Source organism: Gobio gobio (genome assembly GCF_949357685.1).
Source record: "Gobio gobio genome assembly, chromosome: 2".
Classification (NCBI taxonomy): domain Eukaryota; kingdom Metazoa; phylum Chordata; class Actinopteri; order Cypriniformes; family Gobionidae; genus Gobio; species Gobio gobio.
The window spans coordinates 19,202,050-19,220,822 of NC_137098.1; the positions used below are offsets into that span (position 1 = coordinate 19,202,050).

General features: G+C 36.0%; 1 protein-coding gene across 2 annotated transcripts; it reads right to left on the bottom strand.

Moving 5' to 3' along the window:
- Positions 1-3,640: 3,640 nt before the first annotated feature.
- On the bottom strand, positions 3,641-16,916 carry caap1 (caspase activity and apoptosis inhibitor 1; the record flags this gene model as incomplete). 2 transcript variants are annotated; one of them, XM_079811246.1, is made up of 6 exons in its annotated part: positions 3,641-4,381; positions 7,687-7,751; positions 7,839-7,893; positions 13,291-13,375; positions 14,264-14,455; positions 16,777-16,916. In XM_079811246.1, 6 exons carry the CDS (start codon positions 16,909-16,911, stop codon positions 3,984-3,986), a joined length of 930 nt encoding a protein of 309 aa, XP_079667372.1. In that variant the 3' UTR covers positions 3,641-3,983. The 2 variants fall into 2 exon arrangements, with proteins under 2 accessions (XP_079667372.1, XP_079667373.1); XM_079811247.1 differs by having other exon boundaries at positions 14,264-14,452; positions 16,777-16,881.
- Positions 16,917-18,773: the final 1,857 nt, after the last annotated feature.

Below are 18,773 nucleotides of genomic sequence, written 5' to 3' on the forward strand. Positions count from 1 at the left end.
CCCAACTAATTTGCAATGTTTTGGTCCAACTAATTTATTTAAGTTAGCCTAACAAAAGTGCCTAATGCTGAAAGAAAGCCATTTAATCACATGGAAATCCTTTCCATGATTTAATTACATTAATTCAAAGAATAGCTTTTGAGTGCATTTACAAAACCTTTTACAGGATTTTATTGGCTAGCCAGAAGATGGTTTTGTTACATCCATGGCATGCCCAGAGTAGTTTTTTATTAATAAAACAACTTTAATATACAGGGAGTGCAGAATTATTAGGCACGTTGATTTTCTGATCATATTTTTTTTCCAGGCACATTTGACCAATTCCAAACCACAGTAATCCTAATAACTACTATTGATTTAGTATTTAATAATGTATAAGTGATATATAATTGTTCATGAAGGCTGGAAATGAAAATCACCTTATATTCAGGTGTGCAGAATTATTAGGCATGTTTTCTTTTACAGATAAATTGAGCCAAAAAAGAGATTTAACTCAGACTGAAAAGTCAAAAAGTATTAAATGCCCATGAGAAGGATGCAATACTAATGCAATACTAGACATTGCAGTTAAGGGATGACCATTGGACAGTGAAATGCTCGTTGGGTCAGCAGGATCTGACAAAAACATGTGGCGGAGAAAAGACACCTGTTAACTGCAAAAGAATTAAGAATTAAGGTGAAGAATTAAGGGTGAAACCATCAGGAACCCTTTAGTCTCCAGCGCCACCATTTTCCAAAGCTGCAACCTACCTGGAGTCTCCAGAAGTGCAAGGTGTCAGGATCTCAGAGACTTCAGTTAGGTAAAGAATCCTAAAAAATGACCCCCACTAGATAAGAATCACAAGCTGAAGTGTTGTAAAATACATGAAGAAGGTTTTTTTATAGGCTTTATGGACAGATAGGTTGAGAGTGACTCTTGAAGGACCAGCACCACATCCTCTAGTACCACTGTTTGAAGAATTCATCTTCCAGAATCTGGCAGTACGTTTTGGGAGTTCATTTTAGTCCATCCTGAAGTCCGTTTTGCAGAGATGGACTAAAAATGAACTCCCAAAACGTACTGCCAGAGTCCCTGAAAGTCACGTAGACCTGTATCCAAAATCACTCATTAAATATAGAGAGGTTATAGGTGAACTGGTTTATTAAATATAGAAAATGGTTATAACTTGATTATCATTGATTCTTATTTTAATATTAATCATGGGTATGAACGAAGAGGCACAGGTATCTGACCTGCCCCTTTAGTAGATAGATCAAACATGCTTTTGATGTATTTTAACCTTGCACTGTTCGATTTCTGGGTATACAGCCTTGTTGGAGCAGGTCAAATGAACTCTAATTGGATTCAATAAAGTTCCCCAAAAACCACTATTAAAAAACCAAAACAAAACATACAATCGGGTACAAACAATTAACTTTTAATATGAATACTTTTCACACAGTACAAAGAATAAATATCTGAAGTTATGATTTATAAGAAAATAAAATAACCACTATTTTTAAGACTGCCCCTCACCTGTTGGATGTTTGCGATTGCACATTCATAACAATAATATCTTAGTCCAAATCTAATCTGGACAAACTATATAATTTGAAAGCTTTCAGACTCTAGTTTTCATATTTGCTGACTGTTTTTCAAAAGAAATGAAATGGATTCTCCATTTTTGATACGGTACCAAACTATAACACGCTCTGTTCTTTACGTATGTTTTTATGTGTTATAGAGATTGAATTCAAATCAAATATTAAGATTAAAACTACTTCTGAATAAGATGTCTACTTCATAAATATTTTGAAAATTATGAAAATATATGCTTTAAATCACTCAAACCATACATGGAAATCGAAGAGTCCTTATATGGTCACCAGTGAATCCTGGATGTCATCTAGTGGCAAAGTATGTTACTGCACTAAAAAAGGTTAACTTCTTGAGATATCAATCTAAAATTTGGCACATAACTTAATGTTCTGTACTGAGGAATGGGATAAAATTCCTCCCAGTCGTTTTGCAGGACTGATCAGCAGTTACCAGAAATGTTTAGTTGCAGTTATTTCTGCACAAGATCACACCAGATACAAAAAGTCAAGTCACCTTTATTTATATATCGCTTTTTACAATGCCGATTGTTTCAAAGCAGCTTCACAGTGTAACAGGAAAAATAATGCAACAGAATTTGATTTGGCTGTACAGCCACTCTGGAGAAAACAGTGATGTCATCCAGCTCATTTTAATTATCATATAATGACAATGTGGGCAGATCAGTAATATAGTTGAATATTTAGTGACAGAATGGAGGGTGCTAGTTCTCCTCTGGCCAACAAACAAACAGTGTATGATTATGACTCAAACATTACAAGTCAGAAGTCATATTAGATTGGGATATTCAGAATATTTGTCCAGTCCCATCTGGTTGAAGATCGGAATCATCACGCAGGAGACGGGTTTGTTGAGGATCAGTGCCACTGGATGTTGTGTCGATGAGGCCTTCACAGCGGAGAGTCTAGTTGACACGGTCTCTGCAGACACTTCAGGACTGCGTTGGTCGCGTCTAGGTGCAGGTCCATCATCTGATCTTGATACGGCCCGGATACGGCTGTCAACAGTAAACCTTGTGATAAACGGAGAGACTAATATTAGCGTAGATGCCATTTTTTAATGATGTAACCAGTACATCAGGTGTTGAGGGAAGTGTTCCCGGTTCCGGCAGACCTAGTTAATGCAGCCTATAACAATCATTTAACTGATTTGAATAATATAAATTGATAATGTTCTATGTGTATGCCATAGTAAAGAGATGTTTTTAAGTCTAGATTTAAACTGATAAGAGTGTGTCTGCTTCCAGAACAATGCTAGGAAGACTGTTCCAGAGTTTAGGTGCTAAATAGGAAAAGGATCGACCGAGTGCAGTTGATTTTGATACTGTAGGTATTATCAACTGGCCAGAATTTTGAAACCGCAATAGACGTGATGGAGTATAATGTGTTAAGAACTCGCTCAAGTACTGGGGAGCTAAACCATTTAGTGCTTTGTAAGTAATTGGCAAGATTTTAAAATGCATACAATGTTTAATAGGGAACCAGTGCAGTGTTGACAGAACCGAGCTAGTATGGTCATACTTCCTGGTTCTAGTAAGAACTCTAGCTACTGCGGACCAGCTGGAGTTTATTTATTAAGCGAGCAGGGCAACCACCCAGTAGAGCATTACAATAATCTAACTGTAAAAAATAAAACATGCTTTCAATGCAAAATGCTGAACAGTTAGTGATGATATCAGGTCTAAAGTATGATTACGACGATGAGTGGGTCCTGACACGTGTTGGCTAACTCCAATCGAGTTTAGAATGTCTCTAAATGCTAAGTACTAAATAAAATTAGTACTTTATCTGCAGCCAGTACTAACTCTTGATAGAAAATCAGCAAATTCTTTGATAAGCAAAGGTGCATACTTTTGCCACTCACATGTATGCAATACTGGAGCATTTTTCTCAATAAATAAATTACAAAGTATATCAGTTTTGTCTCTTTTGTTTGATTGGGTTCTCTGTCTACTTTTAGGACTTTGAAAATCTGATGATATTTTGGCACATATTTATTTAGAAATATAGAAAATGGGGTTCACAAACTTTCAAGCACCACTGTATCGTTTTCAGCAATTATAAATTTATTTTCTGTGGAAGGAACATAAAATGAGCTGACACTCTCTTTTGTTTGTGTTTTTGTACTAATTTTTATAAACATTTATTAGAAAACAAGTATTATAGGTATGTGAGTTACAGTACTTCATTGTCATACTTATTATTTTGGAACATTTGTAAAAAAAAAAAAAAAAATTCACATATCAAAATCAAACCATTTTCTCAAGCATATCTGGGTTTAAAGCCATTATGTGCTGAAATTTTAGGGACTTAAAAGTGTTTAGGGACAAAAAATAGAATCAGTTTAAAGCAATTCTGAGTCAAAATGTCCATAGGCTTTCTTTAAATTAGCAGTTATTGTGCTTCTTGATCTCACTGGCTTTCATGAGTGCTTTAATGGCTCTCGCCCTCATTTCCAGCTCCAGTAATTCCAGCTGCTGAGCAGACGGCTGCTCTGTTGGAGCTGTGGGACTATTTTCTAACGTGTCTGATTTATCCAGTGATGCTGTCCTTAAATCTTTGCTGGGTTCAGGTGACGTCAGAGCAAGAATTTCACTGACGCTTCTATCGATGTCCTGCTGAAGCTCCACTTTCGGCTCAGCTGACTGAATGACTGTGGCGGGAGGCAGAGGTTCATCTCTGAGCACTGCTTCTTCAGCTTTGATGACTTTATGACCTTCAATGTCACTGTCGTCAATTTCTGCATTGATGCTGAGAACATCACTGTCTTCTCCAGAGCCCGCACCTGGCATACACACAAATGCACACTTTCATTCAAGCCTGATTTTCCCTCATTAAAACATTTAGAAATAGTCTAAAATCCATAAAATCATAGTTGTTAGTCACCTGACTGTCACAGAGCCCTGGAGGGCAAAACGGCCATAGAACTGCAGCACAGTTTTTAAAAATGTGAACAAGATGCACGTTTTGGGCACTTGTGATCCATATACAGCACCTGCTGCAGTATTTCAATCACTAAAAACGCGAGACGTTTTTAAAACACCTAATGTGAAAAACGCTCATAGTAGGGCTGGGTATTGACACAAATTTCACAATTCGATTCGATTCACAAGCTTTTGATTCGATTCAATTCAATATCTATTGTTTTGGATTTATATCAGGTACAATACATGGCAAATTTTCTCAAGGAAAACAAATCTTTGAACTAATGATGTAAACTATGGGAGTCAGTTGATACTACATTAGCCTACTAATATTGAAGGTAAAAATGAACTGATTTGTATCTAAATTATATTTATTTTTATAATAAAGTTATAATATTAACTTTACAATTACATAATCATAATTCTACTCCAATTAGTTTTTTTTAAAATATAAACATTTAAATGGTGGCTGTCATAAAAACTTGCCAGATTTATTCATACAGGAAGCCCTAAACCGCAAAGTAAATAAATAAAAAAAAAAAAAAAAACTAGAATTTCGAGATTAAAGTCGAAATATTTAGAGATTAAAGTCAAAATTACAAACGTAGCCTCATTGATATAACACACACTACAGCGCTGCAGCCGCAAGTGTATTTGAACAGGGGGCTGAAAACTTTCATCATCCATCAGGTTGCCTAATTGCCCTTAACGTACAGTAAATATCACTAAACAAGAGATAAAATTGAAATATGAAACGTAGTGTTAATCTTAACGTTCATGAAACAGATAGGCCTACAGGAGTTTTCAAACTGCGAGCTCCTGCTCAAGAAGAATGATTGGTTTAGGCCAAAACTGCTGTGATGGTGATAAAAGGGTTTATTTAATTATATTCACAATTATCTTATTCATTAATATCTGCTCTGAGAGCAAAATCTAATTAAAAATCCCGCACTTTTTTCAGATGCGTGTTCACGTAAAGATTTCTATGGGTCAATGTGGATAAATCTAGATTTAAATTCAGAGAGACCAGCGTGTGACCTGACGGATTTGGATTATTCCTATCCAAAATGAGATGATCATGTGAGTTTATGTATAGTGCAACTTTGAGGGTTGAAGCCGCAGGGCACGCTCACACACAACGCCAAAAACGGTCTCGTAGAAGTAATGATTTATGACGTTCCAGTAGGCAAAAAGGAAAAAATCATCCAGCTAAGTTCAATTAAAAGAAGAAACCTTTTGACTGATGAAACATGAGGACAATTAACACATGATGTGATCATATATGTTTTATGTGTGTTTTCAAGCCATCTTGGGGTATTTCCATATTTATATGAATAATGCAACGTTAATTGCCATATCCTTTATTACAGTAGGCCTATAGAAACCATAATTTGATAATTGTTTTAATTGTATAAAATCCATGATGAAATCTGGATGTCTTCATTTATTATAATTAATCATATAATTTGTACTGCTTTTATTTAACTTAGCTGGATGATTTTTTTCAATTTACTGGAACGTCATAAAACATATTCATAAAGCAGATATTACTGTACAAGTCAAGATAATAGTGATAAAAGGGTTTATTTAATTATATTCACAATCACAGCAGTTTTGGCCTAAACCAATCATTCTTCTTGAGCAGGTGCTCGCTAGTTTGAAAACTCCTGTCCTATCCGTTTCATGAACGTTAAGATAACCTGAACACTATGTTTTATATTTCAATTTTATCTCTTGTTCAGTGATATTGACTGTACGTTAGGGCAATTAGGCAACCTGATGGATGATGAAAGTTTTCATCCCCCTGTTCAAATACAGCGCTGCAGCCGCTAGTGTATGTGTGTGTTACGTCAATGAGGCTGCGTTTGTAATTTTGATTTTAATCTCGAAATATTTCGACTTTATTCTCGAAAATATTTCGACTTTATTCTCGAAATATTTCGACTTTATTCTCGAAATATTTCGACTTTATTCTCGAAATATTTCGACTTTATTCTCGAAATATTTCGACTTTATTCTCGAAATTCTAGATTATTTTTTTTTTTACAGATTTGTTTTTTTTTTACTTTGCGGTTCAGGGCTTCCGAATACATGCATTAAATATTGAAGAACATTAAAAATGACAATGAATAGCCTATGTAATGTGGTGCATATCATTAGCAAAATGCTCCTCTCTAGAGTTAATTTTTCTAGTTTGTTTCATATCAATAGTAAAAAAGGTATTTGGATGGGAGGCGCGCTACAATGTTTATTTCATTCATTAACTGAAAACAGGATGACTAATCGATTCTTGGGATTTAAGAATCGATATTGTTTTGTAAAAGTGAGAATCGATTAAAATTGAGAAATCAATATTTCCCTAACTGATTACGTAATCAGATTCCAATGAAGTACTTGTAATTAGATTATATTACATTTTAAAATACTCATACTACAGTTATGTTTCTATTGATTACTTGCTATTCTCACAATGGCAGTAAATTATTCATAATTCATTGATTCTACTTCTTTGTTATATTTTACTTTCTATTAAACCCTACTGCGTATCTACATTCAGAAGGTCTTCCAGGTTTGTGGAATTGCACACAGACCAGTCAACTAGTCATGTGCCCATCACTGAAAACTGGGATCCACACAGCATTTGATCACTGCATTTACAGAAATCATTTCACTTTTAAGAAGTGTTCTCAACATTGCATATCTAATCAGCTCCTGACTCACTCAGTGAGTCATTTAAACATGTATTACGGTCTCTGGAAGGCTTTTGTCTTTCAAACACATTCAAATGTACAAATGCACATCATTTCAAATTTACATGCAATTACATTTTATTGCAGTTCAACAAACCAGTATACAAGTAGGCTTTTTAAAAAGGAACATTTAAAAGATAAAAAAGTAGTAAGGGAAAAAAAATAATTTTGAATAACTACTTACTGCTATTATGAGAATAAAATGTAATCAATAAAAAGTAACTGTAGTCTGATTACAAGTATTATAAACTGTAACATAATCTAATTACAAGTACTTAATTTTTGGAATCTGACCAAATAATCCAGATTACATGTAATCAGTTACTACCCAGCACTGCCATCGCAGATGCGCACATCAGGGTATCAATGCTAAAATTATACAACGTTGCAGCCCTAATCCATAATGATTTATTTACCTTGTTTTTCTTCTGTTTCAGGATTTTCTCTCAGAGAGGAAGTTGAGTCCACATTACTGTCCTGCCTGTAAATATTAGTGAACACATTATTAAAAGTTCAATAATAAGTTTAAATTGTAGTTTAATAAATAATTCAAAGAGTTTTGACTTACTGACTGTCTGTTAAGTTTGTCCCTTCAGGTGTTGAAGTGACTGATAACTCTTTACCTTTACAAACAAACAAAATAATAAAGCCTTCATTACACAATAAAGATACCAGGATGGATTATGGTGCATAAATATCATTAATCAATTAGTCTCAGACAGAAATTACAAGCAGCATTGTGAATGACAAGTGAATCAAAAGTGATGGTACGCTACAATATAAAAATACTGATGTATAATCACTAGTTTTATGCATACAAATAATGTTTTCAAACTATTGCAAAATATCTAATAAATTTAGTGGGACCAACTCAATTATATCGTTTGCAATGCTTAAGTGAGCCAATAAAGGAAAGGCTTCAGTATGCTGAGAAAAAAAAAATAGTTTTGAGGAAACCACTTATAATGAAATGGCAGTCTGTCCACTGATCTTCAGCATGTTTGCCTAGGCCTGGGCGATAACACAGTATTGGTATTTATCGACGGTACAGTTTCATCAGTAATGATGAAATTACTGGCTCCTTCACAATTTTATTGTGGCCTGCCTAAAGGCTGATTTATACTTCTGCGTCGGACCTACGCCGTATCCTCTACGGTGCAAGTTACACGTTGGTTTTCATTTATACTTCTGCGTTGTTGCCTGCGTCAATGTGCAATTCCACATGCAGACCGCTAGAGGCAGTGTCCACGGGCATGTTGATGGTAACCCACAGTATCAAGCAGTATGAGCACCATTTTCTCTAGTACATTAGAAATTGTAGCACCAATTAGATTAAAAAAGGTTAGAGAGAAAACTAAAGCACCATGGTACAACAGTGCTACACATGTTATCAAGAGAGAAACTCGTAACTTAGAGCGTAAATGGAAACATACTAATTTAGAGGTCTTTAGAATCGCATGGAAAGAAAGTATGTCACGTTATAAAAAGGCCCTAAAAGCAGCCAGGGCTGAGCATCTCCGCAAACTAATAGAAAATAACCAAAATAACCCAAGGTTTTTATTTAACACTGTGGCTAGACTAACAAATAAACAAGCATCGCCTGAACAAAATATTCCGTTACAGTTTAGTAGTAATGATTTTATGAACTTCTTCGCTGACAAAATAGAAAGCATCAGAAACAAAATTGTAAATGTACAATCATTAATGATGTCTTATGATTCAACCGCAATTATCGCCCCTCAAGAACTACTACACCGCTTTACAACCATAGGACAGGAAGAGCTAAATAAACTTATCATTGCATCTAAACCAACAACATGTTTATTAGATCCAATACCCACTAAACTACTGAAAGAGTTGTTACCTGTAGTGGAAGAGCCTCTTCTCAATATTATTAACTCGTCTTTATCTTTAGGTCATGTTCCAAGAATATTCAAGTTGGCAGTCATAAAGCCTCTCATTAAGAAGCCACAATTAGATCATAATAACCTAGCAAATTACAGACCAATATCAAATCTTCCATTCATGTCTAAAATACTAGAAAAAGTTGTGTCCGCTCAATTGTGCTCTTTCTTGCAAGAAAATGATATCTATGAAAAATTTCAATCAGGATTCAGGCAGCATCATAGCACAGAAACTGCACTCGTTAAAATCACAAATGATTTACTTCTAGCTTCTGACCAAGGCTGTATCTCAATACTAGTTCTACTTGATCTTAGTGCTGCGTTCGATACTATAGATCATAAAATACTATTAGATCGACTTCAAAATTACACTGGTGTTCAGGGACAGGCATTAAACTGGTTTAGATCGTATTTATCAGACCGCTACCATTTTGTCTGTCTAAATGGGGAAAAATCAAAGATAACATCAGTAGACTATGGGGTGCCGCAAGGATCCGTGCTAGGCCCTCTGCTATTCTCAATATATATGCTGCCACTTGGTAATATTATAAGAAAACATGGAATTAATTTCCACTGTTATGCTGATGACACTCAATTATATATTTCATCACGACCAGATGAAAACGCTAAATTATCTAAACTGACAGCGTGTGTTGATGATATTAAACACTGGATGACGTGTAATTTTCTGCTATTAAATTCAGATAAAACGGAGGTGTTACTTATTGGTCCAAAAAATTGCCCACAAAACCTCTCACAATACAACTTTAACTTGGAAGGATGTCCTGTCGCTTTATCCACTACAGTAAGAGACCTGGGTGTTATATTAGACCGCAACTTATCTTTCGAAAGTCATATTTCATATGTTACAAAAACGGCATTTTTCCACCTTAGAAACATTGCCAAGCTACGTAACATGCTATCTATTTCTGATGCAGAAAAGTTAGTTCATGCATTCATGACCTCGAGACTAGATTACTGTAATGCTTTATTAGCTGGTTGTCCTGCATCCTCAATAAACAAACTACAGTTAGTCCAAAACGCAGCTGCTAGAGTTCTTACTAGGTCAAGAAAATATGATCATATAACACCAATTTTATCATCCCTACACTGGTTACCTATTAAGTTCCGTATCAATTACAAAGTATTGCTACTGACCTATAAAGCCCTAAATGGGTTAGCTCCAGTGTATTTAACTGATCTTTTATCGCCCTACAATCCATCGCGCTCTTTAAGATCACTAAACTCGAGGCTTCTGGTCATTCCTAGGATATCTAAGTCCACTAAAGGAGGGAGGGCTTTTTCACATTTAGCTCCTAAACTCTGGAATAGTCTTCCGGATATTGTTCGAGGTTCAGACACGCTGTCCCAGTTTAAAACTAGATTAAAGACGCATCTCTTTAGCCAAGCATTCACATTATAATTAAGTTTTATACTACAGTTAAATCGCACCAACAGCATTAATATTCTGAACAGCAGCTATGCTAATTATTTCCCATCTGCTTTTCTGTTGTTATCTCGGGACACTAGTCCCGAGGTAACTAGTTCGTCAGCTCCAGTTTGTATCCAGCCTCTGATGGAGACTTCAGATGCCCCGACACCTGTGATGAGACGACTCGACGCCTGTGAAGAGACGACTCAACGCCAGCGTTGTTATGGCCTAAAATAATACATGATTGATTAACTTATCCTAACATTTTTTCTTTAACATTCTCTTTTCTAACATTTTTCAATGTACATTTATGAAATGCACTTTCTGTGAAGCTGCTTTGAAACAATGTGTATTGTGAAAAGCGCTATACAAATAAATTTGAATTGAATTGAATTGAATATCAAGGCAAAAGCCGAAGAAGAAGCAGCTTGTTTACATTAGGCTTTTCTCAATGTCAAGGAAGGATCCTCGGAAGACAGAATTCCGAGGATTCTACGTCATCGACGTCCGTCGAAGGGCTGTTCCAATGTCGAGGATCCTCGGAATTTCAACCAAGGTCTGAGTCCTTCGTTCGAAAAATATGCCATATACAGGAAAGGATGCATACGAGTAGACTTCGCGCTCTTCGCGAATAACCCACAATCCTATGCGCGCAGCTTTGCTATCTTGTATCTATACAAAATATCGGATGTTGGCGGAGTCTGAGCGTTAACGGGGCAATATGCTTTCAAGTGTAAGTATTTACGTTACCAAACATTTGTTATAACCGTAGTAAATATAAGTAAAGTTTAACTTTTAAATGCCAGTACAAATTACAACCGTATTGGTATTATACAAATTACGTTATTGATGGCTAACGGACCTTTTCACTGACGTAATGAGGCTGACGCGCACTTGCTAGCCTGTTCCATTTACGTGTTCTCTGAATGCTAAAGAGGAGCCTCGCCTAGCCTCTGAAGGAAGTGACTTGGAAGGACCAGTCCTGCAGAGGAAGGATCCTTGACATTGAGAAACACCTATTGTCGGAGTATCAGCAGCCGTCATGGCGTCAGATAGCGGCTTCTCTTACAGCTTGAGTTGTTGTATGTAATACAAATTAAGCATCTCTAGATGATAAGTAGTTACATAAGAGGCGATCTGGCGCTGGAGTGCGTTTGTAAAATCATGCAGAGCTCGTGGCGCTGTTTTCAGTATCGGTGGCTCGTGCAGACGAGCGCTTCAATCGATTGCTGTTGCGGAGACTATTCATCACAAAACGAAATGCACCCTAATGTGTCCCTGTTCTTGATATACAATACACTGATTAACATCTTTGGTTTCAATGAGAAAATAAATAAACTATACACAGCGGATCTATGTATTTATTCAATAACCTAAAGAATCTCTGCACTACAAAATATTGTGTTATAAAGCAGATATAAGGATGAAACTATCATCCCATTTCTGGACACACACACACTCCTATCGCAGATTTATTTATTTATTTATTGAGTTGAGGGAGAGGTTCTGGCAGACCAATCACAGCGCTTGCGGTCTGCGTAGAATTGACGCATTGTTACATTTTTGGAGAGGTGCGCATCAGGGTACGTCGTAGGGTACGCGCGCATCACAAAGCCTACGGCGTAGCTACGGTGTACACTCGACGCAGAAGTATAAATTGGCCTTAAGGCACACCTGTGCAATAATCATGCTGTCTAATCAGCATCTTGATATGCCACACCTGTGAGGTGGATGGATTATCTCGGCAAAGGAGAAGTGCTCACTAACACAGATTTAGATAGATTTCTCAACAATATTCGAGAGAAATAGGCCTTTTGAGTACATAGAAAAAAGTCTCAGATCTTTGAGTTCAGCTCATGAAAAATGGGGGGAAAAACAAAAGTGTTGCGTTTATAATTTTGTTCAGTGTATATAAAAGATCTAAATATACCATCTCAACACTCTGAAATCAAACAATTTGTAGAGTGGTGTTATGACCACCACCTAAATGTGAATGAAGAAAACAGATGATTTTTGATCCAAAGTGAATAGGAGATCACAATGTTCCCATAAAGCAAGTGTCTTCATATAAATATATTGGCGTTTATACTGATTGTTTACTGACATGGCATGTCCATGTTGAAAACATGTGCTCTAGGTTACAACAGAGAATGCATTTTGAGAAGGCTCAGACTTTATGGTTAGTAGCAAGATCATGTTTTTGTTCTATTAAGCTGTCCTGGAGAACGTGATACAGAATAAATCTATGTTATGGTAACCTGACAGCACAGTTAATGTCTAGGCTAACACGTCTCATTCAAATGGCCATAAAGATCAACACTTCTATATCCGGACCTTGTATGAACATTCAATGCTAAGGGAGGCATACAAAGATTCTAAATGATACACATTCTTTTATATATTGTTTTAAAGGTAATTGATTTTTATGATTCATGTGATGCAGTGGACAAGTGGACTGCTTTTTGAGGACAAGACAAATTTCTGTTTGGGACAATAAAGTACACCTTAACCTTATAATCACATTTAAAATTAATTATCATACAAAATAAAATGTCTAACAATTAAAATGTTTTTAAGGCAACCTTAAAACACAACAAACATGTCAAGAGAATGATCAATGTTTGGTTTGTGTGTTTAGACACAGGCCAAAATTAACACAGAGTGAAGATGAATCTGATATTTACCCTCCAAAATCTCCAGCATATGAATCTCAGAGAGCTGCTGCAGCTGATCCCAGCACAGTTTCTTAATCTCATTAAAAGAACAGTCCTGCAGGAAACAACAGGGTGTTTATTATAACAGCCAATAAAAACCCTTGATCTAGCATGTGACCTAACCAGGTGGAAAAAAACTTTTATTTTTGGGAATTCATGTGATCCAGTGGTGCCTAAGATAGGCATTGCCGAGACTTAATTAGTCACATGGCATTTTCACAGTAAAATGTGAAACAAATGTCCTTATTAATATTTTTTACAGTGACTTTTCACATTTTTCATTATTTTCGTAGCAATATAAAATTATGATGCATTAAATGACACGACACCAGTATCATACACATTTCATTTTTATGACAAATTGGTCTGATATCAGCCTCATATTATTGTGAAAATATTGTCCTTGCTATATGGTCTTTGTATCGACACATTTTGCCACATCTGGGGTCCGTTCTTCGTACCTTGCTTAATACATCTGAGATGATTTGACAGATCCCAGATCTTCTAATCGTGATAACTGAATGTTCTAATTAGCAATTAGTTCATTTTTAATTCATTTTTAAGCAGATTTGTTATGTGAAAGTATTAATCAAAGTTTATTAAGGGTCAAGTCAAGATAAAGTTATCTGCATCTTCTGCGCTGCATCAAGCCACTCCCATAATATCTGTCACAGCTGTTTACATGAAATAAGCCTGCTCCCAAACAGAACGGACCTGTTGCTATGACAGCAAGTCCAGGATGAGCGTCGAAGAACCAAACAATCCAAGATCATGCCAAATCGTCAACAATCAAATCTAGCTAACTGAGTTAGAGACATACAAAGAACAGACCCCTGGTTCTGACACTATATTCTTTGCTAACTCCACCAAAACAAACACACATCAACACTCATCTGATCAGTGGTGTAATCACACATTATGAATGGCAGCAAAATAAAGATACCTTAAGTTCATCCGGCAGCATATTTTTGAGTTTACTTTCTCCCAGCACATGAAAACACTGTTCCAGCATCTCCTTGCGGTCCTGCATGTAGGCACTGATGGGTTTGAATGCCTTGTTCAGGTCCAGTCCACCCTCCTCCAGATCACTAGGCTCACGAGGAACCTCTGGCTCCTCAGTCTCCTTTCTGGCCTCCTTTTATATTTAAAATAACAATGAAACAAATAATAAAGCAAACTCAGTGACTCTTAGTAGAAAGGTATTTTTTTGTATGAGACGTTTCACTTTAAGACTAATGCCGAGTTCACGCTGCACAATTTTAGCTCCTGATTTTCACTCTCCGTCATATTTAGCGAATCGCAGACAAATGCCCAAAATCGGTTGATGATGGGTTTGAATACTTTATTCAAAGACACAATCTGAGAGAATCTACGATGCGTCACTGACGCCCATGAGATATTTGGCATGCTAAATATCTGGACCTGTCTGCGATTCAAAATCCTGCTGTGTGAAATGTATTCTGACTGAAAATAACATTGGCAATTACCTACAGCCATGAGAAAGCAAGATACAGGACAGTAGGAAGTTCGGGGAGGAATTATAGACCAGGATATCAGAATTAATTAGCATACACAGTTTTACAATTATATCAACTCTCTATGCAGAACACGCAATCCTTGCTCCCCATGTCTCCCCAACCATTTCCTCCATTATCTTTTTTTCTTTTTCGCTGCAAATCAGCACACAGACAACTTGGATCGCAAGCTTCTTGCGGGCTACCATTTGCAATAAAAATTCCAGTCTCAAGCGTGATCTTACGTTATTTCCTAATCACTTATCGCATGTGTTTGGTTGTGAAACGTAGTTTGCGGACCAGACAGAGTTTTCAGCAATTCTTCCTATTGTAAAATCAAGCAGTGTGTCGCTAGAGCACATAGCAGCAACTGAATGCTACCCCCAGATAGTCGTGCAGAGTGAAAGGAACAGTGATCGGAACACTTTGAATATCGTGCAATGTGAACTCGGCATACGAATTGTATGCTTTGTTACGTAAATACATTAAAGATTTTCCCTATAGTCATTACACAACAGGCTTTCATTGATGATGTTTGCTGACACTGAGGCAGGAATCACTAAAATTATCTCAGAGAGGGCTTTCACACAGGGCACGTTTGCTGCAGTCCGAGCGTGATTGTTCCCGGTGCCCCCCGCAGCGTTGGTCTGTTTTCACACTCATGCTGCATCCCAACTCAGAGGCTACATCTGTTAGGCAATATGTTCACCGTGGTCTATTTCTGTATATAATAAAGAGTATAAACTATATATAAGTCACATCTCTGTAAGATATAAGTCAGCATTTGAGTCATTAGATATTTGAAGTAAGTTGAAGGCTCTTGAAGGATCCATCTGTTGTACCTTCATTTCATGGGAAACGAAGGATGCATTTGGAAGCCACATTTGAAGGAGCCTTCAAATTGGGACAGCCTTTGTCGCGCTGCGGTGCCGCAATCGGCCTTCGAGGGATGCAGCCTCTGAATTGGGATACAGCTGAATGATACAACAGATGAATCTTTGCGTCCTTGCCTACCTCAGAATTCACTGCCCGACAGTGATGACAGGATTTTTTCGAAATTGCCGAATTACACTTTTAAACGCAATTATTGAGTTTCAACTTACTTAAAAGTCTAAGGATACACATGTAAAAATAATAATAATAAAACAAACTATAAAGCAGTTCAAATGTTGACTTATATCTTACTAAGATGTGATCATATATAGCATATATAGCTTATAATACATAAATGGACCATGGTGAACATATTTAGCCTGTTTTGTCTTCAGACAGTTTAATGTTACAGTCACTCATCAACGGCAGCTGTCACAGTTGCTTGGTGACAAGAACAGTCCTTCGTAGGCTAGACCGTCCCATCTAACAACGCTCGTTCCGACCTTTGTGGCTTTCACATGTGTCTTTTAAAGTCCACGTCCTTCGAAGGAACTTGATTCTATCGAGCCCTGGTACATTTGCGTTCATCTTATGTCATCACAAACGTGCATACGGTAATAGAAAACATAACGCGGTCAGTATATATTGTGTTTTTATTAATTCGGTGCTATTATGCACAGCAGAGTTAACAAAAATGACTGCACTCACTATGCGCGATTACACTGTAGGCTCACCCTCGCTCGTATCAAAGGTAAATATCAAAACCATCATCCCTTATTTGTGTTTTATTGAACTAAATACATCGTCACCGGTTAAAACGCATGCGCATGTTACTTTTCTTCCTGAATAAGTGCGCACCCGAGTCTGCGTTGCTTTGCTTTCCCATTCACGTAAATCACGCCACAGTTCGAGTGCAACCGAACTCAGACCATCGGTAGTCTCGGGTTCACTACCCCGGTGCCCACCAGGATCCGCGCGAGCTTCACATTAGCAATTTTCGAACTAAACTGCCAGTGTGAAAGCACTCAGAGTTAAGGTTATTTCTCCTAAGAAACTGTAACTTTCTCACCACCGTGATGGATTCATTATTCCTCGTCTTCATCTCTACTTCATTGTGCTCTCGATCAGAATGTCCCCGTTTCTTTTCTTTTTCTCTTTTCTTTCCCTCCTGCATCTTACCATTGCTGCTGGAGCGCCGTCGCATACTGATGATGCAAACAACAACCTAGTCCAATCAGAGAAACAGAAACAAACACGCTTCATTATTGGCAGGAATAAAAGAGACGAAAAAATAGAATACTAGGCTAAATAAACGTCTGAACAGAAGCATGATACTATGTTCCAGCGTGTGGTGGATGGATGTGTGGATAGCCCACATAAATTCTGTTCGACAAAACCTATTGAGACAATTTAATAATAATAATAATAAAACATGCTTACTAATAATTAAATGCTTATAATGGGTATAATACATAATTCATCTTTGGTTGAAGATGTGGCTAATAGTACTAAGTCATTATTAAATTGTTAAATTGATATATGATATATAGTTTTATTTTAATTAATTAATTGATTAGACATATTCACAACATCCAAACTGTTATTTTTGTGGTTCTGAAAATGAATCAGTAGGCCTACCTCATATTTTTACAGACATGTATTCGGTCTCATTTTGGGGAAAATTATTTACTTTTTTAATAATAATTAATTTGTAATAACAAGTATTATAAGTATATTATAAGTATAATAATAATAAGTATTATTATTATTTATTTGACCTCTTTTAATAATTTAATTTAAATTAAAGTAGAAATGTGTCAGGTGTATGCTAGTTCTGCTTTAGTCCATTTACATGACACCATTTTCAAGTAAAAACTGAAAAAATTGTATGCATTTTCACCAGAACGCATGCAAGCTACAGAGACAATGGAGGCCTATAGATAGAGACGAGAGATTGTGCGAAGAGGTTAGAGTACCCTCATTTTTACAACTGTAGCATAAAAGAAGAATACAAAGATATTTACATGGGTTGTAACTCGTGGCGAGAGATTGCTCAAAACTGCATGTGTCAAACTCCTGTGTAAGTGTACGAGTCAAAAGAAGTGTATTTTGCAAGGCTGTGCATTCAACAAACAAATTATAATTTTATTCAAAGGGGTCATCAGGTCATATATAAGACATTATTGTCAGGATGTACCAGCGGGCAGAGGTGTAAAATACGTGACAGGGGACAAAAATGCAAAAATGCACAGTCCAGAGTGTCCAGAGTGGTTTTAACTCGTACAATTACATCAGGTGAAAAAAAAAAAAAAAAAAAAAATATATATATATATATATATATATATATATATATATATATATATATATATATATATATATATATATATATATATATATATATATATATATATATATATATATATATATATATACTGTATATATATATATACTGTATATATATATATATATATATATATATATATATATATATATATATATATATATATATATATATATATACTGTATATATATATATATATATATATATATATATATATATATATATATATATATATATATATAATAGTGAAGACAGAAAATAATACAAAAAGATATAATACAGAGGAAAATAAATTTGCAATACACTAATGTAAGTTGGCTATGCCGATGTACAGGACCAAAAAACACAACAACGAGATTGCATCTCTCCACTCTAAAATGCTGCTTCTTTTATAGGCTTTGGCTCCTCCTATTTTTGGAACATATAATTTTAGAGGAAAACCTATAAGTTACAAACAGGTGACAAGGCATAAACAAACAAACCTTCAAGACATTTTAACTCTACAACATATATTATTTACATATATTAACATGTACAGAGCTTAAAACAATAAAGACAAAACATATAAGAAAAGCCTTACATCCCAGGCTCTCTCCCTCCCCTATGAGGTTAGAACCCGATGGCGTAATTGATGAGCAAATGCTAGTTTAAATATGGCAACTTTCCATGTGTACTGGTGTGGCATGTGAGAGGTGAACCAGAAGGTATGTTTAGCTGTTTGAAAT